Raw genomic sequence first — 25,560 nt, forward strand, 5'->3', positions numbered from 1 at the left:
TACTGTTAGTTCTTCTCAAGGCCATTTGCATGAAAGTGATTTATGTTCATGTCTTAGTGTTAGACTGTGAGCTCCTTGAAGGTAGAATTCTGATATTATTTATTTGTATGTGCTCACAAGCCAGCATAGTTCCTAGAACGTTGCCAGGTTTAGCAAAAACCAAAACAAAACATATTTGTTGTTTATCTGAGATTCAAATTTAACTGGGTGCCCTGTATTTTTTTCTGGCAACCCTATTCCTGGCACATAGCTAACCTCAATAAATATTGATGAGTGAGAGGATGAATGAATGACTAGCACAGTACCAACAAATGGAGAAATAAACTGGTAAAAACTTCAATTGACCATATAAAAGGCACTCATCTAAATTATGCCTAACAATCACAGAACAACAACACTGTGTCTGGTTAACGTACTACTTTTTAAAGTCTGACAGTCTGGCTTTGATTGGAGATACATTTTCTATCCATGCTTTGTCAGCCACTTTTACTCAGTGTCCACGTGGGAAGAATACTAATCTCCTGGTAACGAAGGTGTTTTGTTCCAACAATTTCACATCTTAATTCCTCACATTTCTGATTTCATATGTTTAATTGTTTATTAGTGTGTACCAGTTGTACAAGAAAATTGATTTTGGGTGGTATATGGGTTTCAGTCATTCTGAAGTACAATCATCTCTGTATCTTCCTTTAAAATTGCAAAAATTGTGCTTTTACTCCAGTCGAACCCTGGGGTTTTGGGTAAAGTCATTCACCGTGATTATACCATCAGGCCCAATTCTGTTTGGAAAAAGGTATATCTGCAGTTAGTTCACTGACAGTTAATCTTAGAAAGACAATATACAAATAACTCTCTCATTTCACATTAATTCTGCTGTTGCTCCTTTTTCTCTCTCTCTTTGTGTGTGTGTGTGTGTGTGTGTGTGTGTGTGTGTGTGTGTGTGTGTGTTTTCTGAGACAGGGTCTGGCTCTGTCGTTCAGGCTGGAGTAACTGGTGCGATCTCGGCTCACTGCAACCTCTGCCTCCTGGGCTCAAGCCATTCTCCCAATTAACTGGTGCAGGCACATACCACCATGCTCGGCTAATTTTTGTATTTTTAGTAAAGATGGGTTTTCACCATATTGCCCAGGCTGGTCTTGAATTCCTGAGCTCAAGCCATCCCTAGGATTACAGGTGTGAGCCACCATGCCCAGCCCTCTTTTTCTTTTAACCCTGCTCCTCCTCTTCCTCCTTCTCCTCCACTTCGGTTCCACTGGTCATAGCTAAGCGTGAGTCAGAGTTACTGGGGGGCTTATAAAGACACAGATTCCTGGGCTCCACCCCTAGAGTTTATGATTCCATAGGTCCAGGGTGTAGCCTGAGATTCTGCATTTCTAACATGTTCTCAGGTGCTGCTGCCACTACTGCTAGTCTCAGAAGGACTCAAAGAATTATTGTCCTATATCATTCTTTTCCTTCCTCTTCTCCTTCCCTTCCCCCTTTTCTTTCAGATCCATATTTCATGTTTCTCAAAATACTTTTCTATTTCCAGAGCAGTATAATACAATAATCTCTATCTTGGCCTGCTAGATTTGTTTTCCTGGTATTCTTTCACCTCCAATGGGTAAAAGTTAACTTACACTTCCTGTTCAATGTAGTTTAGCATCCTGCTGACGTGTGATGCAGAGATCTCCCCATCCACTTCGGCAATATACGTGTAGAGAAACTGGAAGGTGCTGAATGGGATCCGGGGCGACCCGCCATTATGGTCACATGATAAGACCTCACACAATATCTTGAGAGTTTTGGTAATAGTCTATAAAAGTTACATAAAATGAGGAGAAAGTTACTCTTCCAGGCAATATTCCTGAGATCCATTGAGATACAAGAAAGAAAACAAAAATATTCCTCTATAAAATGAAGTGGGAACAATTTAAGATTCTAGAAAGCTTGAAATTTTTACATTCAAATGTCACTAATTCATTCTAAAAAAATTAAGTATTGGGTATCTTTATTTTTTTTCTTTCTTTGTTAGAAGACTACTCGAGGAATTAAATTTATAAATTCCTGAGTACTTTAAGATATTTATTACTTTAGCCCAAAAAACCTCACTAAAGGAGGGAAGTTGATTTGCTTTCTATATAGTTAGAATTATTATTATTACCTTCCAATCTTTAAACAGTTGAGATAAATGGTCTAGCCCATATAATCCAGCAAGATACTTGTGGCAATGACACAGTAGAGAGAAGGGTAATTTCCCCATAAAAATAGAGACCCAGGAAGATACTGGAAAAATGTTCTTGAACATCAAGATAAACACTCCTCTAAAGCATCTGGGCCCATCTAAATAGAATCACCTAGTGCTTTATTTAATATTACATAATACTAACCCTTATATTGTAGGGGAAATATTGGTTGACAATGAGTGCCAGGAATTTTAATAGAGGGGTTACTACAGAAGCAAACCCTCCTTACAATGAAACTTGAACATTAAAGGAGCATGCTCAGAACTAATCTCATGTCGTTAAATAAACCCACCCTTTGAATAAATATTACAAGCGAAAGAGTTGTGAAATGAAGGTCAGCATACAGATCTTGGTGGTTTACTGAAACTGATGATGTACAGATCATCCTGACACACCCTTCTAGGGATCAGTGAATGATCAGTCCTGAGTCCTTAGGGGGAGTGAAAAAAGCAGCTGCTTCTTCCCACATGATTAGTAGCGGAGACTTGTCCTGCCTTAGCAGTTGATGTTTGCTGTTCTTCTCTCATCCTCTCCCAGAACAGAATGATTGCCTAGATGGGGCTTCTCTAACTGTGGTGTGTGTTACCCAGGAGTGTAATCTATGTCAGGAGGTACTAGGGTGTGTGTTATCCAGGAGTGTAATCTATGTCAGGAGGTACTGAGGTACTGAGGATGTGAATAAACTCTTCCTTGAGTGATAGTTTGACTTGATGGCAAGTAATTTAAACATAATTTGTAATAATTATTAATTTTAATTGAGTTAATATTAGAATTTGTTTCTTTACATTTAATAAGCATTGTTATTTTCTGAAACAAAATTTTCAATAAACCACACAATGTCAAAAAAAACTGAGTTTGAGGTAGGCCACCTTCCTTTCCTCTCCCCTGCCCCTGGGGATCCTCTCATGGAAATCGCTGTGAAACACTGCATCTTCTAGGCACTTCCACTTAATTCAGAGTGGGTGGGAGGGCAGGCATGGGCTAACTAGTATACATGAGGCTGTCTAGGAGGATGGTAAGTCATGCATGTGAGTAAGAGAATGGTTTGGGGTAGATTTGCGAGCACACTCTGAACTTTATAATTTCCACCCACAGCTCACCCGTTTCTGTAAAAAAGCAAACAAGCAAACAAAAACAACCCTCTGCACCCCTAATGCTTTGTTCTGTTGCCCTCTCCCATGGGGTGCTGGTATGGGCTGAATTGTTCCCCCTAAAATTCATATGTCGAAGCCTTAACCCCAGAACTGGAGAATGCGATTCCGTTTGAACATACGACCTTCAAAAAGATAAGTTAAAATGAAGTCAGTAGGGTGTCTCTATAAGAACAGGAGTTAGGACATAAAGAGAGAGCCACCAGATATGCAGGCACAGAGGGACACAGTTCGAGAAGCTGGCCATTTTTAAGAGAAGGAGAAACACCTCAGAACAAAGCAATCCTGCTGACAGCTTGTTCCCAGAACCTCTGTCCTCCAGAACTGAGAGACAACAAATTTCTGTTGTTCAAGCCACCAAGTCATGGCAGCCCTAACAAACTAACGTAGGGTCTTTCAGCCTTATGCATCATTTTTTATTGATTATTCAAACAACAAACCTTCAAATTCTATTGCCTCATAAGATTTTTAAGTATTTTTAAAGATTTAATAAATGGATGAGTGGATAAATAACTCTTTGGACTGGAGCTATTTGGTAAACTGACATAAATCTAAAGTAAACAGATCTTCATTCTCTTGCACAATATTTTTTTGGGATCTGCTTCACAGACATAATCTTTAAGCATCTTGCGAGCTTCATTTTCAAAGTTAGAGGTGAAAGCCTTCAAATGTAAATCGTTTGCTAACAAAATATGTCATTCCTTCCAGTGAACATGATTATTTTCTACATACGTGATCTCTTTCTTTTTTTAATAATCAGTGGATATTTAAAAATTCAGTGGAACAGGAGGTGGCATAGGCCAGTCCAGAAGAAGGAGTGCTGAAGGGAGGAGGAATGCAGGTCTGCATGCCATCGCATTCTGAATAATGAGTATTAGACGCAGAGAGCTCAAGATGGAGTAAATGTACCTATTACCTACTGGAGTAAAAATTCCTGTTACTAGACTCTTCTACAAGGAACAAACTGGCTTTTCTGAATGGCATAGAGATCCTGTCTTGCTGTTGAATTTGCAAAGGAAAGAGAAATTCTGGGCTTGCCTCTAAGGATATATGAATTAACTAGGATGCAAGGTCTCCACCAGATGGTAACCCCTGACTTAGTCTCAGCTATAACAAAATACCTTAGACTGGGTAATTTATAAACAACATAAATTTTTGCTCACAGTTTTGGAGTCTGGGAAGTCCAAGACCAAGGACCCAACAGATTTGCTCTCTGGTGAGGGCGTGTTCCTCATGAATGATGCTTTCTATGTGTCCTCAGTTGGTGGAGGGGCAACTTTTATAACGGCACTAATCCCATTCATGAGGGCTCCACCCTCGTGACCCAATCAACTCCCAGAGGCCCTACTTTTAAGGCCATCACCTTGGAAGTTGAGGTTTCAATTTATGAATTTTGGGAGGACACAAACATTCACACCATACCACTGACTAGCCCCACATTTAAGATCCCAGAAACAGTCCAGCATGATAGAAATGAATATAAGGGTATTGATTACTGGTTTCATAGGGTACCCCTTATTTACAGACTTAACCTCCAGGCTGACTTTACCTCTAGGGGTTCTTTGACATGGGGATGATGCAGAACAAAATCAGATATGTCAAGGCCTCTTAGAATTGGAGGAGCTCACTGTTATTCAGAGGTAGGCCTGAGGGTGTCTCAGAGGAAGCAGAGAAGTGGGGATAGAATCACAGGATGTCAGAGGTAGATGAACCTCATGGAACACTGAATCCCACCTCCTTGTTTTAGAAGGGAAGTAGAAAGATACAATTCACCTCGTGGTTTCCCCTTCTCCAGTTTGGGAGGCAGGTACATCAGAGGAAACTTCGCATCTACACAGTGGACCAAACAGAGGGAGGTTTGGAATCTGACTTTCCAAAGTCATTCTTTGTTACTCTGAGGTATGGGGATACGGGAAGGCCTCAGACACATCACACACTGGTGAGGGGCTGTGAAGTAGACCACCAGAGCCAGGGAGCAGATAGGATGGCCTGGCAGAAACTCAAGGAGGCCCTCGACACCATCGAGAACTGAAATGAGCCGGTGGGGGAGGCATCGTCAGCCTTTCACCAGTCTGGGAGAGACGAGACCAAAAACTTAAGCTGCAAGCAGCTAGCAACCAGACAGACAGGCATTGCCATGGAGACCAGAGATGCCAGAGAAGACTGAGGGCTGTGGGAAACCCTTCACTTGACTGCTCTGTGGTCCTAGAGTCACTTCTTTCCATCTACATTCAACTGCCATCTTGGAGAAGAGAGCGTGGTGAGGAAAAACCTGAGATACTGGGAAATTTATCTTTAGGCTGTTTCAGTTACCACATCAGACTAAAATTTCAGGATTGGATTGAATTTATTTATTTTCTTATTTGACCCTTTGTGGGTGGGATAGACCAAGAAGATCCGAATTAACTACAGATAAAATTTTAAAGGTACATTTTCACCCCAAAATGTCTCAAAATGTGGTGTGAAAAAATCTGTAACCCTATGAGAATTTAATAAAATATGTCCATTTTTTATCTTCCCATTTGTGATTTTCCCCAGTCTTGATTGACAACTCATAGGCCTCTGCTGCTTACTTTTCTTTCCTCCTTGGAGGATAGTGATTTATTCAGTAATAAATGCTATAAAGGAAAATGAAGAAAAAAAGAGCCACAAATGTCCTCTTGTTTGCTTCTCTCTAAAGAAGTGATTATGATGAAGGCTGTAGGGGAACCTATAGGAAAAGTTGGACTACAATATTTCCACTAAATTTTCTCAGAAATAAAACTGTCAAATATGTATTCCAAGCATATTTGAGAAGAACAAGATTATGTTTAGATATGCTGAATGATTCAGACTACCTTTTCATACCATTCGGTTTTGGCAGACGCAATTATTTTCTCAATAATTTTCAAACTTGTATGTATCTCAGGGATTCTTTTAAAAAATCATGTTTTTGATTCATTTTAAGTTACTTTAACAATGTTTAACAATGTAAGTCCAATATAAGATACCCAAGCTTTAAATATCTATACATATAAACTGCTTTCAGCATCTTTGGCTTCAAACCAGTAAAATTGCTTTTCCAATATCAAACAAGTCAAATTTGGAAAAGGCATAAATCTGTATGAACATCCTGCATCCATGGAGATGTCATGACTAAATTCAGAAACAGCCTCATCTCTCTTTTTTTTTTTTTTTTTTTTTTTTTTTTGCTTTCTTATGTCTGAGTTTCGCATCCAATTCTGTTTATTACATAGTTTTCTATAAGATTGTACCCCCTTTAAAAAGTGTCTATTGATATATATTCTAGGTGTCTGGAAGTCTTTTTCTGCAGCCGGCTCTTGGCTGTCTCTGGGAATGTGAATGGAGGGAGTGGAGTGAAAACAAATCTGAGGGCAATATTCATAAATAATCCAAGAGCTACACTGTAGTCAACTCTCCCCAGAGCCTGACGGTGTCTCCCTCTGCCCCTCCCAGCCCCTGCCTCTGCCTGACGAGCACAGAAATGACTTTGCTTTAGAGAGGAGAAGGCCAAGGCGAGAAGAGGCATGTTTATCATCAGCCCTGGAGAGTTGACCACGTGTATAGATCCACTGCCCTTCCAGGCCCGGAGGGAGATTGCCCCCTCAGGAACAAACAGTCAAGCTAACTTACAACTCCCAGAGCGCTGCAAGCAAGGGCTAAAAACTTCAGCCACTCGATCTCCTCCGTGAAGCGACCCACATTCATCACACTATTAAACAGATCTGCTGGAAGATTCACCACTTTCCACATCTGGGCCAGCTCCTCTGCATGGACGATCAGTCTCCCAGCAACCTGCAGGGCAGGGGACAGACACAACACGGAGATGTGGGAGAAGTTGAGACAAGGCCCTGAGAAACACCCCGCCCCCAGGCCAGGTCCACATCTCCCAGCACATGGCAAGGGGCGGGAGGGGGTGTTAGGAAGGTACAAGATGGCTCTGTGTGGCAATTATCTTCGCAAATCCTAGTGAAGAGCATGCTGAAATATAATTTATTAATTGTTAAACTTTAGGTGTCAGAATTATGCAAAAGATATACATTCATATTACATTTTAATTTCTGGTGACAATAGCTTTTATCTGCTATTGTATTCCTAAATTGTTTTATTCCTTATATGACAGATAGAACAGCCTGAAAACAAAACCAGGGGGTAGAGGGCTTACCTCAGACCACTAATTAATGGTAAAATTAAAACAAGACATAGGTCTCTTTCTTCCAGATTGCACTGAGTTCTTAGCTCTAGACCTCAAGCGCATCCCTCATGCTTTCCCCGGAATGATACGGGGTATGTGGCTGACCCACGGGGATTTGGTCTGGACGCCTTATGTTGCTTGATCCCAGGTACGTTAGAGCTCTGTCATGTTCACTGCACAAGGTACTTGGTGGATAAAAGGAGGGAAGGTGACCGGTCGTTGGCCACCAATGCAACAAGAGCACAGATGCCCCTGATGAAGTGCTCCACCACCTTTCCTGACCCTCTGATTCCAGCGAAATGCTAAGCCTCTGGCACCAAGGTAGTCAGCCGCACCAGTCCTAAATCCCCTAACCTCTCTGTCCTGGATCATAAAGCAGGGTATGGTGGTGCTCAACCGTATTTCCTGGGAATTGGCCAAACCACAAACTTTCTCCAACCGGACCCTCCTCATGCATTCATTCTCCAGGCAGCTCCCAGGATGATGTGGCTGTGAAGAGGCTCACAGCCTCTCCCTAAAAGCTAAAAGCTGTGTCTGGACCTGGGATAGCTGGGGAGCTGAAATATGCCCTTCCCCAAACTGTGATTGGCATCATATTATGGTCTTGATCAGTAAGGGAGACACTGTCGAGTGACTGAGGACCTGCACTTTTCTGGAGAGACGAGATTAGCATTGCATTGAGCCCCTGTACATTCTGCCAGCTTCAAGGAAACCTGGGATGACCCCACCAATGACTCAGCCTACAGCCTATTTCAAAATTATTCCCATTTCCCCAAGGGAAGATTTACTTTCAGTCCACGGTTTAGTGTATTTTAGGGTGGTGCTAAGTGGTCAACTGACTGGCAAGAGAACAGAGGGCTTTCATCTGTACCCACCCACCCTCAACACTGTGCTACATTCCCCTCAATGCTGCAGCAGGGCCCTTACCTGAGAATGCAGGACCTTTAACAGCTCAGGTGTTAGCTCTGTCCAGTTACACAAAGCAGCTTGCTCAGACCGCTCTCTCACCGGAGGCATCTCTCTACATAGGGCCTCAAAATAACTACAAGAAAAAAGTCAGAGAGTAGGAGGAGCATCCTATATCCAGTGGCCTCTGGCTGTTCTAGCAATCCTTCCCCCTTTTTCTGAGGGAAGGAGGTAGAGAAAGGAAGCTTTGTGAAGTGGCTTCTATGTGTCATTGTGTTTAGTTCACTTACACATGGGAAAAGCCTGAATGTGTTACTCTCCACTTAGGGCACAGAGAATGCTTAGAGAAAAAAAGCTTTGTTCTTCTCTAAGGATGAGGAAGAACCAAGAAAAGTTTGGGTATGCAATTCCCTGGAGCATACTGGGTTCAGGTTTCTTTTTCAGTCATCTCTGAATGTTTTATACACGCAGATGTATATTACACATGTATATACAATCTTGGGAAGAGAAGTTGGAAGAGAACTAAAAAGAAAGGGGAAGACAGCACAGGAATGGTGTCTAGGGCCTGTAATCCAGCGACTCCAGAGGCTAAGGCTGGAAGAGCACTTGAGCCCAGGAGTTTGAGGCTGCAGTGAACTATAATTGTGCCACCACACTCCAGACTGGGTGACAGAGTGGGACCCCCATCTCTGAAGAAACAAAAAAGGAGGGAAGGGGAAGAGATGGAAGTGTCCTAGGGGTGAATCAGGAAGGGTTTCTGGCCAGAGGTAGTGAGGCTTGGAGCTTCAAGAGGGAAGGGAGAGAGGGTTGTCAGGGCACCGTGCAAGGCTCAGGAGAGAAGACAAGCCAAAGAAGGTTTGAGACAATCTGAAGCTATATGGTGACTGTGAAATAAAACTGTTTCTCCATCTTCCCTCAAAATTTTCAGTAAAATCTGCCTGCTCCTCAATATTTTGTGGAGTGGACTTTGTTCTGGGGCATTGTGGAACAAGTACTGGGTTCTGTTTCAGGATTGGCATAAGATGAAAAGAGGCTGCCTGCAGCAGGGAACGGACATGAGCCGCTGACATGTGGGTCACCAATGCTGTATGGCAGCGTCTGTCTCCATCAAAGCCTGGTTATTGATGATCCATGAGCCACAAATTTCTGTCCCTCCCTGCTTTTTTTTCCCTCCATTACTTCCTCCAGATCCAGGTTGTACGTAAATAAATATAAAGGGAATTTAGTAAAAGTCCATTTTAGGGTCAAGCCATACAATGATGGGCTAACCATTGCCTGTCTCTGAGCCACATAGCCAGGCAGAGCTAAAGCTACATGGACTAAAGCAGTAACTGCCAGTCACCCCTTGGAGGTCATCAGCAGGAAGGGCAGAAGAAAAACGTTAAGGCCACATTTAACAACGTGCATGAGAAATCTCTGCACACAGATCAGTGTTGGGGTGGGTGGGGTGTGGGTGCAATGTGACAGCAGGAGCGGGGTGTGGCCTCAGGCTTTATAACCAGACTTGGGTGGTATAAATGGGAGGGACAGAGACACACAGCACCTCATTCTACAGAAGTGCTGCCCAGGTAGAGTAACACTCAGCACCAACCTCTCTGGACTTCTTGTGGGGTTGGTTAGACAACATGGAAATAAAGCTGTAATCATGGATTTCGTTCTTTGGGGTATTGAGCTTCATTTGCAAGTGATCAGGTCCATGGTTATACTTATACACAGAGATTGCAAATTTGTGTTGTAACACATGCCTACCAGAGGACAAATAAGTATATGTCCTGCCGATGCCTGGTAAGAGGTTTCTTCGTTGACAACACATGTATAGTGAAATTCTTACTTGCAATGGATTAAATACGTATTTTGTCTTGGAAATACTTCGTAGAGTTTTATTCTCTAAAATGGTACAGGTTTTAAGTAAGTCACATACAACCATCTGAGCGGTGCTTTTCACATCTGGATAGAAAGGAGGGGGCTCTTAGGTCATGCCCTCCTTTTTCATTGTGGTTAAACTACAAACTAAGTTTTCATGGATGTCTAAAAAATTATAGCACATGATACAATATGAGAGCGAGCAGGCTACAATAGTGAATGCCTTCTTCCATAAATTTCAGGGACAGTACTAAGCAATGTCATCTTGCTTATTATAAAACAGCAGCACAAGGACAATAAAATTGGTTTGAAACGAATGTATAAGATAAAGTCTGTCTATCTGACTATGCCAAAATAAATTAGTCTTCTGATGCTAAAGTTCAATCTTAGAGGCAATATATAAAATTTAGAATGGAAAACTAAACAGGGCTCATTACTAGGCGAAGCAACCGCCATTTATGTTTCTTTTTATGAGCACCCCTGGTCTATTTTCCTTCCAGTTGTAAAAGCTGCATCCTAATCCAGCCCGGGAGCACAGCACTGGCCCAGAGACTCCGAAAGACCCCTCTTAGATGACATTTTGTGTCTTCTCAAAGGTGTCCACACTCTCCCCACCATCTGCACAGTACACCCGCTCACAACCTCAGGCTGAGGACATCTTCCCTTCCCCAACTCACTGGCTGTCTCTCAACGGCCTCTCTCACTCTCCCCTTCCTACTGAGAGCCTCCTAAGCAGGGAATCATAAAACAGTAAAAATAGCCTGAAAATGGTCCGAGAGGTCTAGTTATCCTCCAGCTCCTGTCTCAAGTCCTGGTTCCCCAGTTTCAAGCAGGCAAGTTTGTCTAAGGAGCAATTTCATAGCTGAGAGGCTTTCTGTGCAAAGCTGCTTCAATCCCGGCCCGCAGCGATTGTTGTGTGAGCTCCATCTACTGAGCAGCCTCTGGAGGTCTCTCCTGAAAGAAGGCCCGCGTGTTTGAGGCACACTGTTTTCAGCCATGCCTGGGGACCCCATCACTCTGCTTGGCCTTTCTCCAGAATGCAATGGGTACTGTGCGGACATCTTTAGGTTGGCAGAACAAATCAGTTCAGAGAAACACTAAAGAAAATAACAATTTCCTCAAAGACAAGATACAAAGCGTCTTTGGTTGGGTCCAAGTAAGAGTTTTAACACAGGGGATGAAGTGTCTCCTTAAAGGAGTGAACTAGCTGGACTGGTCCCACCCCATCCACCCAGGGCTGTCGCGTCCCTCCCCCGGCTGCACTGCTGCCATCTAGAGGTGAGACAGGAGAACGAAGAAAGGCAGATTAAGCTTCGGAGATTCCCAGCCCTTCTTTCCACCGGGACTGGGAAAAGGAGAGCAGGGAGGAGGTGGGTGTGCATACGCTGGTGTGAGGCGGTCACTTAACTCTTGCTGCTTGCCCCAGGACACAGGCTATTGACCTGGCGTCCTACTGCTCAATCTGGCTCGCTTAGGGGAGGCATCCCATCCTCACCCCGCTAGATGTAATATTTATGTGTGGATTTTAAAGCATCAAAGCAATGCCAGAGCTAAAACAAAGATGATGCCAGTTAGTCCCGACCCCCTGGCTGCAGCCATGGCAACCTCTGCGGTTTTCCAGGACCCTCTCTCTCCGGCTGTCCTCCAAGGGGTGAAGGCGAGAAAGGAGCACGTACTCGGCTGCCCACTGGATGAGGTCCTGCGGCTGCGCCCGAATGGCGGCTTTGGCAAACTCCTTCAGCATCTTCGGCAGCTCCGGCGGGATGCATGTTGGCTTATCTGTCTGAGCCATTGATTGGTTGGCCTATTCTCAGAAGAAAAATCCCTAAGATGAAAACTTCGACTCATACGATGAGAGCAATCCTGGACAGAAGGTCACCCAGCCTCTGTTTGACATTCAATTTTGGGGACTCTGCAAGACAAACGCATTCTATGCTTACACAACGCCAAGGTTAGAAAGCCGTCTGCTAACCCCTACTTTTTGTTGTAAATACTTATGTCCTTTACATAAAAATTACACAGCCTTGTTCATTTAAAAAGTGGAGGTCAGCAAAAAATTCCCTAATGATATCACCCCAAAATATTGGATGTCTCCTTCCAGAATTTTTCAGTATAAATATATATGTTTGTAAAATAAAAAAATAAGATTATACAAAACAGCTTATTTACTCAAAACTATATAATGAACATCCTTCCATGTCGTCCAGCTCTTATTAGCTGGGTAAGAATTGTAGCAAAATTTACTCTGAACCCTCTGTGAATTGACATTAGGCCATTTCCACATAAAAATTATCATTAAACAGCCGTTTGATGAGCGTCTCTCTTTATAACTGCGTGTTCTTTTCCACTCTAATTGTCAAGCGGAAAATTCGTACATTTTCTCTTAAAAAGTTCCAGGACAAATTGAAACAAAACATGAAAATCCATAAAGTGTATACAATTCCCTCCACAAATAAACAACAGATCAAAAGATTTTTGTCTGCTTTTAGTAGAGAAAGGGACAGATTAGATATGCTAAAAAGCTGTCCCTCTTCAAATCACCTAGAGGCCAGACAAATCTCAGTACAAGCCTTTCACATTGCCTTGCTGGGCTTGCAGTGAAGTGAGAGAAATCTTCCAGTGGCCAATGAGGTGAGTAAAGTGGAACCCGCAGTGCTGGGCAAATGCAGAACCTAGGGCTCATCTGGGCAAATGTAGATGGCAGGAACTTGAAGCCTTGAGATAAATGGCCAGGGAGGGTGGGTAGAGACCAAGGATTGGGCTCACGAAAGGCAATGTCTGGACTAAGGACTCCCCTTCTGACCTAAACTTGAGACCCACCCAGGGACTCCACCCTCAGCCGGAAAAGGTGTGGCTGAAAATATCTGCCTACAGGCGGGGGTAAGCAGCAAAGAAACCTGTCTGCATTGCTGCTTCTAGTCAGGAGAGAGACAGTCCCCCAGGAGTTTGTAGCCGCGGACTAGTTCTAAGTTTTCAATGTATACCAGCACCAGCACGGCTGGGAAATTCCAAGACAAGAAACTAAAGTCGTCTTAGGTTGGTGGGACTTCATGACCTTTTACTTTATTTATATTCTTTTATTTGGAGGAAAAAGAGGATAAAATAATGATTAATTTTAGACTTTGCAAAGTATTAGAAAAGTTATAACAGTAATATAACCACCAAATCTGTAGAGAGGAAAAAAGGAATTTTTAAACAACACAAACAAGCAAAACCCTTCATCAGTCAAAAAGAAGGCAAGAAAGGAGGGGTGAAAACATAGGAAAGTGGACAAATAGCATGGTAGAAAACAATGCATACATATCAGTAATCACAATAAAAATAAATGGGCTTAAATGTGCGAGTTAAAATATAGGTATAGGTACACCTGAAAAAACAAAGACACAGAAAGACTCAATGTAAAAAGGGTATAAATAAGCAAAGAATAACCAACAAAAGTTAAGGTAGACATACCAATGCCAGACAAAAGATACTTTAAGGCAAAATGCACTATTAGGAATAAAGAGAGTCACTACATAATGATAAAAGCTTCAATTGTTAAGACAATAGCAACAATTCTCAATGAGTATGCCACAGACATCACCATGGAGGAGTCTCACCATGCTAGATGGAAAAGCAATATATTGTTTCTGGTGACATATGTATGTTATAATATTCTAATAAAGTGTAAGGAATGATAAATACAAATTCAGAATGGTGGTTACCCCTGGTGGAGGAGGGAGAGGAGGGAGAGGGACGTCATTAGGGAGATACAACAAGGGTCTCTGTATTATTAGTAATGCTCTATGTTTTAAGCTGGATGGTTGCTGCCCTGATGTTTGTTTCATTATTTTTATACTTCTACTTACATCATGTATTTAATTTTGTCAGTATGAAATATTTCATCATTTAAAACGTTCCTCTTATAAGTTGTTTCTGATGACTTTTCAAACCATTTTATCTATCAAACAGCAGTACCTTATTTGCTCTGCACAATGTTGTCTTATGTTGTCTACACATATATGTATTCTTTTACTGTGTTAAAAATAATACAATTTACCATTTTAACCATTTTAAATGTACAGTTCAGTGGCATTAAGTACATTCACATTGTTGTGCCACAATCACCACCATCCACTCCAGAACTTTTTCATCTTCACCAGCTGAAACTCTGTACCCATTAAGTATGAACTCCCTATCTTCCTTCCCTACAGCTCCTGGCAACCACCATTCTTCTTTCTATCTTCATGAATTTGACTATCATATAAAATCATATGGCATATAATATTTGTCCCTTTGTGTGTGGTTTATTTCACTTAGCACAATGTCTTCGGGTTCATTCATGTGGTAGCATGTATCAGAATTTCATTTTTCTTCTGATCCATAGTCAGATGTGTTATCCATTGCACCACTGGCCCCAAGCTGAGAATTTCCTTGTTCTTAAGGATGAATACTATTTTGTTAGGTGTACCACAATTTTATCCATTCATAGGTCAATGGACAGTTGGATTGTTTCCACATTTTAGCTATTGTGAATAATGCTGCTATGAACATAGGTATACAAATATGTGTTCAAGTCCTTGCTTTAAATTGTGTTGTGTATATATACCCAGAAGTGGAATGGATGGATCATATGGTAATTGTATTTTAATTTTTTGAGGAACTGCCGTACTGTTTTCCACAGTGGCTGCACCATTTTCTGTGTCCATGTATTTTGACAGGATCTTTTAGTTGTTGTGCAATTGTTTAATTTCTCTCCTGGAGTCTCAGATAATCTCGTGTAAATGAAAAGATGCCCCAATCCTAATTAAGGAAGCTTCCATGACAACAGTAACAACGGTTAACCCTTGGTCAGTATAGAGCAAACTTAAGTAAAGCCTTTACTTCATCCCATTGCCTTTTCTAACAACTGATCTGCAAGCTCTTTTCATTTTGGGGCAAGGAATCTCTTGTAAGTTTTCCATACCCATTGTCTTTTCTCAGGGGTTGGTCCTTCTTTAACCTCTTGCAGTTTCTTTTTTCTCTTCTCATCATTGTATTTTTCCCTTAAAAGTTATCAATTACATCTATTAATTTATTGTAAGTGCCAGGTGCACTCATAAGAGGACCAGTACTGTGCTAAGTACTGGACCATACATTTTTCTCAAGTAATCCTCAAAGTATCCCTATAAGGTAGACTATATTAGCATTATTTTACAGATGATGAAACTAAAAAAGATAACAGAACTTTTGCAATGACATCTAATAAGTGACAGAGGTAGGGTTGGAATACACATAGTCTGACATGGGAGGTGACCTGCTAGACATGACAATTGTTTCCTTCTTGAGACTTTCTCCTCCTTTGATAGCATACGCCATTCTTGTGTGTCTATTTTCCTCAGCACTGCTCCTTTGCCTCCTTCCATAAGTCCTCTTCCTCCCTCCTCACTCTAAGCAAGAGTTAGCAATCTTCCCCCAACTCAGGTCTTCAGCATTCTTTCTGTTGCTCTTCTTGGAGAGCTCACAGCCTTTTCATGGCTTTATCTATGACAAAACTGTGTGGATTATACTCGTTTTCCCATCCTTGACCTCTTGCCTGTGCTTCTATTTCATACTTCCCATTGCCTCCAGGACACTTCACTAGAATCCATTGTCCATCTCCCAACTAAATCCCTCTCCCAGGTTCTTCTCTGAACGTGATACCACTAATCTCTCAGTCCTTTGGCCTCAAAGCCTGAGAGTCATCCATTTTCTTCAGTCTGTTGAATCTCACTAAATCCCACTATTTCCTTTGAAATGTGTCTTCAATTAATTCCTATTTCTACTCCTATGTCTCTGGCTCAGCCCCTTATCACCTATTGTGCAGCCTCCTGACTAGTCTCCCTGTCTCAGGTCATTCTCTGGCCTGTCCTGTCCAGTGTGTCCACATCTATCTTCCAAGTTGCTTTTTATAGTCAGAGAGCACTGCTCACAAAATGACAATCATATCCTGACTTTCAAGGTTTTCTATGATTTATACCTATAATTCTAAACTAAAAATTTTCTGCTACTCTTTACCAACACAAATTTCCTATACAGTCTACTCTGGCCACTTTCCAAAAAAAAAAAAAAATTATATATCCAAAGCTTAACACTGTCTCTCACCCACTGTTAACAGTAATCTATCTTTCTTTTCTCTCTTCCCCTCAGTATTTTGCTAATTCTAGCCGGCTTACTTGAAGTGCCCTTCTTCTTTCATCTGCTTAAACCCTGTACATCCCCAGGGGTTTTCATACTGTGCCATAGGCGTTCCTAGAAAACTTGGATATCATTAAATATTGTTTGTAGTATGCATTTCACCACTTAATCCTCTTCTGCCTTTCATAGCTCTCTAAAGCCGAGCTCCCCGCTAGAGGCCATGGCAGAATGGGCTACAGGTGTGCCATGAAAGATTGATGGTTGTAAACTTTTTATAGTAATACAAAATTTACAACCATTCACAAACTTACAACAGTTGAAATTATATTTGGATACTGTTTGGCACAGTCGGTAAACTTCCAGATTTCAGTACCTATTGTTTCTGTGCCGAAGGTTTTATGTATAACACCTGCTGCCAGAGACGCCTTTATAGGGCTTTTCCTTTCAACTATCTTGTTAAAACAATCCCTGTACGTCAGATTATTACTTTAATTGCAATGCATTTATTATCAGTGACAATGATAATCTTTATGCATATGTGTTGCAAATACTTAGCTCTACTTTTGATTTAATTTTCTCTTTTTCACATTATTTTCTCCTAACAAAGAAGTTGTATGATTTTTCTTCATCATCACCATCACCACCATCATCATCATTTGTCCCTAAGAAAACAATAGATTTTGTTCACTTTTTTTTCCCATTGTGACTTGATTTGTTTGTGACTTGTTTATTCTTGGCTTTTGATGTTAAACAAATATCCAAAATCTGATACTTAATGCACTTTTATAAGGACTTGTTTGTTTACAAAAATAATAAACATTGCCTCTAAACATAAATAATAATAGAAAATAATTTAATTGATTTAGTAAAGGAGACTCTAGGCCTTCAGTAAAGTCTCATAAAAATATTTTTTGGCTGGGTGCAGTGGCTCATGCTGGTAAACCCAACACTTTGGGAGGCTGAGGCGGGCAGATCACTTGAGCCCAGGAGTTCAAGACCAGCCTGGGCAACATGGTGAAACCCTGTGTCTACTAAAAATACAAAAATTAGCCAAGCATGGTGGCACATGCCTATAGTCTCAGCTATTCAGGAGGCTGAGTTGGGAGGATGAGGTTGCAATGAGCCAAGATCACACCACTGTACTCTAGCCAGGCTGGCAGAGCAAGACCCTGTCTCAAAAACAAACAAACAAACAAACAAAAAAAACAAAAAAGAATTCAAAATATTTAAATTATACTTGAAATAAGTAATACTTATGCTTTGTGAAAATCTAGAATTGTAATTATTAAATTAAATAATGTTTCCAAAATTTCCCCTTTACTTACCAAATGCTTTTCAAAAATTTTATGTGATTTATTTAAAAATATTCTTAAGGACAGCCATATTTTCTTTGAAAACTGATTTGTTGTAGTCAAAAAGGCCTATAGTCTCCTTAAGTACTTTATGTATATTATTTATTTTCCATCATAAAAGGTAATGTAAAATTAAATATTAATAACTTTTATTAATATCTTAATATTATTACAAAAATGGTTTCCAAAGTCCTCAGGGACATACAGAAGTTCCTGAAATCACCACACAGTTGCAGAGGCAGGGCAGCTGTTGCGGGGAGCAGGGGTCCCTGATGGAGACTGTGTGTGCTGTTGCACTGGAGGTGGTGTTGGATGGGGGTGGGGTGCTGGCCGGTGCAAGTCCAGGTGACTTCTCTGTACCCTGCAAGCAGGAGTAGTTGCTCAGGGTGGAGGAGGATCTGCTATTCTCTGCACAGTGTTAGCACAAGGGCAGGTGTTGGCAGGGGTGGGGCTTGCTGGTTCTGTACCCACCAAGGCTCTGTCTGCAGTGGCAGTCAGTGAGGGTTAGCAAGGGTGGACTACACTCTTGTGTGCTGGCAGGACAAGTAAAGCAAAACCTGCCTGTGCAGACATGGGCCAGCAAAGTGATGTGGGTAGTTGCTGTGGGCTCAGGGAAGCTGTAGTATAGGGAAGGAAAGTACTGGCTGCAGTATGCAGCCATAGGGGCCACCTTGCTGGAGCTCTCCACTGATCAGGCATGGTTTGCCAGTGCAGAACCTATGGTGTGGAACCCCAAGGCACCTGAGATTGCCCTGTAAGCAGGCATGGCCAGGCTGGGGTCTGGAAGAGGCCAGCAGACCAACGGGTGCTCAGATCAGACCAGCCCTATCTGATGAACAAGACCTCCCTGCAGAGATGAGGTCCAACAGTTCCCCTACAGCTAAAGTCTCTTATTGGAGCAAGTTGAGCCTGGTGGGATGGCCATCCCTGGCCATGCTGCACTACAAACACTCTCACACCAAACTCTCTGGGCTCCACATCATCTGGCTTGCTGCCCTACTTCTCTAAGCAGCTCTCCCTGCCACCTTAAGTTTCTGTGGTGACTGATGGGTTCCCTCCTCCCAGGGTTCCAGTGGCCCCTGGTGAGAGCAGGTTGCTCCTTGCCAGTTCAACTCACTCGTTCCCCCAAAGCTGTTGTGGTTCATAAATGAGCTTCAGTGTATGGCAGCCCGTATGGGTTTCCCAGCTTTCTCCCCCTTCAGCCAAGCTTGTGCCTTCCCTCAGTCCACTGTCTGTGCCTTCCCTCTGAAGACATGTTAAAAGCACTCCAGTCGTCTCAGTTCCTCTGTGGGAGCTGTTCCACTTGTCTGCGTCTAGTTGGCCATCTTGCCCTCCAGTAAAATTTCTTAACCACTCATGTTTTTACATCACTCTGAAAAACATTTAATGGATCTTCATTTCTTTTCTTATAAAAATTATGCCATTTGACTTTCAAGATCTCCACAATTTGTTTATTTGTATTAACTTTGCTTCTTCAACTGTGTTTCACAGAAGCCTGGATTTTTTTCCATCCTGAGACAAACCCATGGCCAAGTCAACACAGCATTTGGATGCCAACAGCAATATTGTTAAGAGCAGTTCTACTTGACCTTGTCCTTTTTTTGAGTAGTAGTTTTGGCTTTGTTAGCAAATTTCCCAAACTTGCTTATATATCATGCTAGTATTACCTCTTGAAAGCATGAGTTCTACATGTTTATTATTTAACTAATGAATAGGTACCTCTTTTGGTTTATCTAAGCCATGCTCATATTTCAAAGATTTCCCCCATGTCCATTCACATCATCATCCATTCTAGGAATACATGGCCCATTTACACACTGGCATATAAACTATGTCATGTAAAGTTGTACAACATGGTTCCCTGATTTGGGGATCTGGTATACACACTTGGGTCACCTTAGCCCTGTCTAATATAAGTGTATGAAAGTCTTTATTAAGAGTAAGTGTCATAATAGCCCACACCATTTTCATCTTTTACTTGTCCTTCCTACTTTTTTTTTTTTTAAGATGGAGTCTCGCTCTGTCGCCCAGTCTGGAATGCAGTGGCATGAGCTTGGCTCACTGCAACTTCCACATCTTGGGTTCAAGCAATTCTCTTGCCTCAGCCTCCAGAATAGCTGGGACTACAGATGCGTGCTGTCATACCTGGCTAATTTTTGTATTTTTAGTAGAGATGGGTTTTCACCGTGTTGGTCAGGCTGGTTGTCCTTCCTACTTCTGATTTCATTATAGCATTTCTGTGAGTCAGAGATTTAAAACATACAAACAAGGGCTCTGAGGGGTGAATGCACTATAGTTTCCAGTGTAAGATTAGGGCTATGTTTCTCTTCAGTTTCCATTACCATTCCTGACGATATTCGACGTTGCACTGGCCTTTTCCAAAACAAAACATAGGGCTGCTATCCTTCATAGCTAGTTGTGGCATAACATCCAGAGGGCAGATGAAGCTATAGTGAAGAAGCACTCTTGACTGTGAGGCAGGAGTCCAGGATTTTGGCCCTGGGTCTATTTATGACTAATTATGTGATCCTTAGGAAATCATTAATCCAACAAAACTTATGTGTTTTATTGGAATTGTGCTGAATACTGGGATACATAAATAAGTCACACACTCTGCTTCATGGAGCTCACAGTCTCATGGAGGAGAGTGACAAGAAAATCAGTGACTCAAATAAGGTATAATAAGTGTCAAGAAGCCTGTACTAGATATAGAAGAACAGAAGAAAAACTCTTGGATGAGGTATCTAACATCTGGAGGTATTAGAAGGAGGTCAGAAAGTACTTTTCTAAGAGTGGTGATATCTGAACTGAGACTTGGAAAAACCTGGTTTGTTCATTGCTGTATTGCACACCCCCAGAAGAGTACCGGGTACAGGGTAGGTATTCAGTAAGCATATGTGTACTTATGAGAGTGAGGAGAGAATTTCATGTAGCTAGAAGGACTTAGGCAAAGATGTGGGGTTGTCAGAAACATGACGAGTTCAGGGAACTGTAATTATGGAGCTCTAAAGTGGACAAAGCAGGAGTGGTTGGGCCTAAGGCTGGAAATATAGCTCAAAGTTTGGGCTTTTGAATTTTTTCTTGAAGGCAAGAAAAAAATTGGGGGGCCACTAGAAAATTTAAGCACAAGAGTCACATAATCAGTGTTAGCTTGAGGTGCCAGTTACCAATTTTTGCCTCTCAGCTCCAAATTCACCTTGTATTGCCTCCTCCACAAAAATTGAACTAGGTCCTTTAACATTTTTTCCCTTGCCAGTTGTCATAAGGAGTAGCTTTGTTGAGACAGAGCACTGGAAGGACTGGAGGAGGAAGAGGTTTCTCTTAGGAATTTAGGTATGTTCTTCTTGCTAGGCTCCAGGAACTTGTAGTTTCTCCTATGCTGGGATCCTGTAGCAGACAGCTTTTCCAGCATCTGGTTCATGCAGTGTGTGATCTCTTGAGTGCCCAACTGCTGGAGTACACAGTGGCCATCAGTGCCCCACGGCTAGCAGTGTCCCCTGGCACCTCTCTTGGGAAGCTCTATAGCAGAGTACTGTCAGTGAGTTACCTTTTAGTGAATGACTTCTCTGGTGTTTCAGAGAGTAAATTTTGCCTGCCTGGCACCTCAGCAATTTCTCTGCTCTCCAGCCAGCTGTGGCCATCCCCTCTGCACCAAGCTCTGGGAAAGGTTTCTTCCTTGAGTGATCTATCTTGGGGGTAGTGGTTGCCCCTTATATCTGTGATTCCTGTATATTTTAGATCTCTCCTGACGTATTAGCCAATCCTTCATTACTCCAATCCCATCATTAACAATTCTTTATATTGAACTTCTCTTGTTAAAATTATTACATGCTCAAAAAATTACTATGTGATTTATTTCTCTTTGTTGGACTCTGAAACACACATTGACTAACAGTTGTGTGGATGAGCTGAAGAGAGGATGGTGAAGCTTCAGGCAGGGAGCCTGGTTAGGAGAATATGGCAGCACTTTTGACAACTCTCAGGAGCTTCACTGCCTTGAAAAGTCGTTGCAATAGGGAGGGATAAAAGAGACAGGTATTTAGGAGATAGGATATACAGGATTTGGTAACTACTGAAGGAGGAGGAGGAAGAGAAAGAGGAGGTGGAAAAGAAGGTGGAGAAGGAGGAGGAGGTGAAGGACAGAAAAGTCTAGAGTCACTATCAGTTTTCAAGCTTGGATGACTGGGTGCACAGTGGTGGTACCCTTGTAGAAATGGAAAACACTGAAGGAGGGTCAGGTCAAATTGTCCCCCCAGGTTCCCATTTACTTTCAGGAGTTCCATGCACTTCTGAATCACAAAAAGTTGAAATCATAGACTCTCTGAGTTGAAGAGGCACCAAAGCCCAGCTTTTCTGTCTTTGGGCAATAAGGGCCATTTGTTCACATCAAAGAAGTGGGAGAAAGGTCCATTCTATCTTAACATTCCTCAATTCTAACATTTTGTAAAGTTCTTTTCCATTTTTAAATCTCTTGATATCGTAGGCCTTCTTCAATTATACATTCCAGAGCTCATCCATACCCCCAACTCTTCCAATTCAATACATTTCCTCTTAAGTGAAACCTACATGCCTCCTAATGTGAAATGGCAGCCCAACATATAACCTACCAAGTGCTGAAGAATGTTAGTCTTAACATAGACTATAGTCTTGTTTCAGGAATCTCTCACTTGGTTTTATTGGTATGGGCTAAACAGGGCTTCCGTTTCATAAATGAAAGTCTCCAGTTACATGAATGAAAGGCTCCAGGGCAGAATTTCAGAGGGTTTCTATGAGTGTCACTTGGAACCAAGCACAGGCAACTGCACATCCCTGTTTGGGTTTGGAATTGGAGGTGGTGGGTTTGGGATGTGGTTACTCTTGTTTGGAATGCATTCTCCTCCTCTTAACAGGTTAATTCTTCCTTTGGAAATCTGCTCAACCTTCCCTGACCACCCTGTCAGTTCCATTGTACATACCCTTTCAGAGCATCACTTACCCATCGTTGCTGTGATTCTTTGAGTAACATGTGCCTCTCCCACTAAACTCCACGGCAGGACTGGTCAGTTTTTGCTCACCACACCATCCCAGTGCCTACCCAGTGCCTGGAACTTAGTGTTCAATAGATACTAGTAAAAATGAATGCATGATAGCAGTCTGTGAGGTGCTAGGTATAAAAGAATGCGTGGGCCGGGCGCGGTGGCTCAAGCCTGTAATCCCAGCACTTTGGGAGGCCGAGACGGGCGGATCACGAGGTCAGGAGATCGAGACCATCCTGGGTAACACAGTGAAACCCCGTCTCTACTAAAAATACAAAAACTTAGCCGGGCGAGGTGGCAGGCGCCTGTAGTCCCAGCTACTTTTTTTTTTTTTGAGGCAGGAGAATGGCGTGAACCCGGGAGGCAGAGCTTGCAGTGAGCTGAGATCCGGCCACTGCACTCCAGCCTGGGGTGACAGAGCGAGACTCCGTCTCAAAAAAAAAAAAAAAAAAAAAAAAAAAAAGAATGCGTGATAGCAGTCTGTGAAGTGCTAGGTATGCCCATTGGTCCACCTGACAATTCTCCCAAAGTTATTTTTATATCCCTGTTGCTGATGAAAAAGCAGAGGTGTGGCTCCTCCGTGGAGGGCTCTGATTCCAGACTTTTGAGTCTCCCTATCACTGTCCTCAGGGTAAGAAACCGTATAATAGTATTCTGGGTACAAAATACGCACACAAATTGGCCAGAAAGCCATAATCCCCAACAGTCACATTCTCTTGAAGATCTTGCCTTTCCCTTGCTCTGTGAACAAGGAGAGGCTCAGAAGCCAGGGGGCGTCCTGCAGGGCTCCTCGCTCAGACCAGTGCAGCCCTCGGGGCGCTCAGAGCCCTGCCCTCCCTCCACTTCCCCTCGGGGTGGCTACCTCAGGCTCGCCCCCAAACCGGCTGTCTGGCCTCAGGCGAGAGGTGTGGGGAGAGACCCAGTGCCTCACACCCTTCTTCTCAAGAAGAGCAGTAGAACCTCGGCGGGGAGGGCAGCAGCGGCCAGGGGTGACAGCAGCGGCGGGGCACGACCGCCGTTAGCTTTAGACGTTAGCGCTCCGCCTTCGCCTGGCAAACCCTGCGCGGGCTCCGCTGCCAGGTCACCCGGGGTAGGGCCGGGCGTGACGTCACAGAGCCGCCCCGCCCCGCCTGCAGCGGCAGGTTCCCAGGGTCCCGCTAGGGCGCTGCTCGGGGAAGCTGAAAGCTGCTTTTGGCTTTGCTGTTGGTGGAAGGACCAGACGGCCTGGAGGGTTAAGGACAGGGCTGGGGGCGTTAGGAAACCCGGACTGGGGGCGTTGGGGATGGGACAGAATGTGTAGCCATTGACCGTGCGCTTTTGTAGGTGAGAGAGCGGAAGTGGAACTTGACCTTTCGGCTTGTGGAAAGTGGACAGGTGAGAAGTCCTCGGGAATCATAGTAACAACACTTCTTACAATGCGTTCTTTGGTGCCAGGAATTGTTCTAAGTGCATTACACACATGTACTCATTTCATCCTTACTGTCACCCCATGAGGCAAGTACTATTGTTATCCCCATTTTTACAGATGAGGGAACTGAGCCCAGAGAGGTTAAACTTGTCCAAGATGTCAGCAAGTGATAGAGTCAGGATTTGAACCTGGGTTGCATGGTCCCAGATACCTCACTCTTGACCTTATAATGCTAAGAAAGAGGGATGGAGTGGATAGGAGCAGAGCCTGAGTTGCCTGGGGACAACAGGGAAAGATAGACAATCTTTACTGGGTAGAATGTGGTCACTGTGCCAGGGCACTTTTACAAACATGATGACATCAAAGTCCCACGGTAAACTCTGAAGGTAGGTATTACCTTCGCTTTGGAAATAAAAAACAGGCTCAAGGCTTCGAGTAATTTTGCTTGTGATCAAACAGCTGGCAGTAGGGCCCAGCGCCCAGCTTGACTCCAGGTCTTCTGATTTCAAGACTGTGTGTGTGTGTGTGTGTGTGTGTGTGTTTTGAGACAGGATCTTGCTCTGTTGCCCAGGCTGGAGTGCAATGGGGTGATCATGGCTCACTGCAGCCTCAATCTCCTAGGTCTAAGCAATCCTCCCACCTCAGCCTCCCAAGTAGCTGAGACTACAGTGCTTGCCACGATGCTAGGCTAATTTTTACATTTTTATAAACGAGGTTTTGCCATGTTGCCCAGGCTGGTCTTGAACCCCTGGGCTCAAGTGATCCACTCACGTTGGTCTCCCAAAGTATTGGGATTACAGGTTTGAGCCACCGCACCTGGCCTCAAGACTGTTCTTTTTAAGCACCCAAGGAGGCAAGAAAAGCCCCACCTTTCTCTGCTATACCCCTTGTCACTTCACACCTATTTTAAAGGTGCCCATTGCATCATCTAATCTTTCAGTCCATTTATACAACAGGTGTATTAGTCTAAATCGATTAGTTCACCCAGGGCCTTCAAAGCTTTCTCTGGTTGTGAGATGAAAGCCTTTGTCTCTCCTTAAAGCAATTTTAAGCATCAGTGAACAAGTGGGGGGACTAGATTTTTGGGTTATGCATGCAGAAAACTTTTTCACAGCCTGCTGTCATCCATTTGTAAAGAGGCCACTCTGCTGGCATTTGTCAAAATTCTACAGGTCCTTGCACACCTGAAGAATCCTGGATGGTCTGGCAATGGCCACCGCCCATAGGACAAGATCTGGGGATGAAAGAAACCTAGTCACTGGCTATCACCTGCCTTTCTGAGGCCTCTCTGGAGGGGCTGCCAGGTGTTG

The 25,560-nt window shown here is 43.0% G+C and overlaps 1 protein-coding gene across 2 annotated transcripts; it reads right to left on the reverse strand.

Moving 5' to 3' along the window:
• Positions 1 to 572: 572 nt before the first annotated feature.
• LOC126947391 (ropporin-1-like) lies at positions 573 to 23,932 on the reverse strand. Of its 2 annotated transcripts, none has more exons than XM_050778053.1 (6): positions 23,705 to 23,932; positions 12,017 to 12,252; positions 8,499 to 8,613; positions 7,010 to 7,171; positions 1,620 to 1,795; positions 573 to 779 (listed from the first exon to the last, which is right to left on the reverse strand). In XM_050778053.1, exons 2-6 carry the CDS (start codon positions 12,130 to 12,132, stop codon positions 713 to 715), a joined length of 636 nt encoding a protein of 211 aa, XP_050634010.1. In that variant the 5' UTR covers positions 12,133 to 12,252; positions 23,705 to 23,932; the 3' UTR covers positions 573 to 712. The 2 variants fall into 2 exon arrangements, with proteins under 2 accessions (XP_050634010.1, XP_050634009.1); XM_050778052.1 differs by having other exon boundaries at positions 12,017 to 12,144; positions 23,705 to 23,931.
• Between the last annotated feature and the right edge of the window lie 1,628 nt (positions 23,933 to 25,560).

This window comes from Macaca thibetana, unplaced genomic scaffold, assembly GCF_024542745.1.
Source record: "Macaca thibetana thibetana isolate TM-01 unplaced genomic scaffold, ASM2454274v1 unplaced_scaffolds221, whole genome shotgun sequence".
In the NCBI taxonomy this organism is placed as follows: Eukaryota; Metazoa; Chordata; class Mammalia; order Primates; family Cercopithecidae; genus Macaca; species Macaca thibetana.

What these genes read in the sequence shown, in the direction of transcription:
- LOC126947391 (XM_050778053.1), bottom strand. Translation starts at nt 12,132, where the DNA reads ATGGCTCAGACAGATAAGCCAACATGCATCCCGCCGGAGCTGCCGAAG. An exon ending in CTTGCAGCGCTCTGGGAGTT is followed by an intron (nt 1,796 to 7,009) that starts GTAAGTTAGCTT and finishes TAACTTTTATAG; the next exon opens with ACTATTACCAAAACTCTCAA. An exon ending in AACTACATTGAACAGGAAGT is followed by an intron (nt 780 to 1,619) that starts GTAAGTTAACTT and finishes TTTTCCAAACAG; the next exon opens with AATTGGGCCTGATGGTATAA.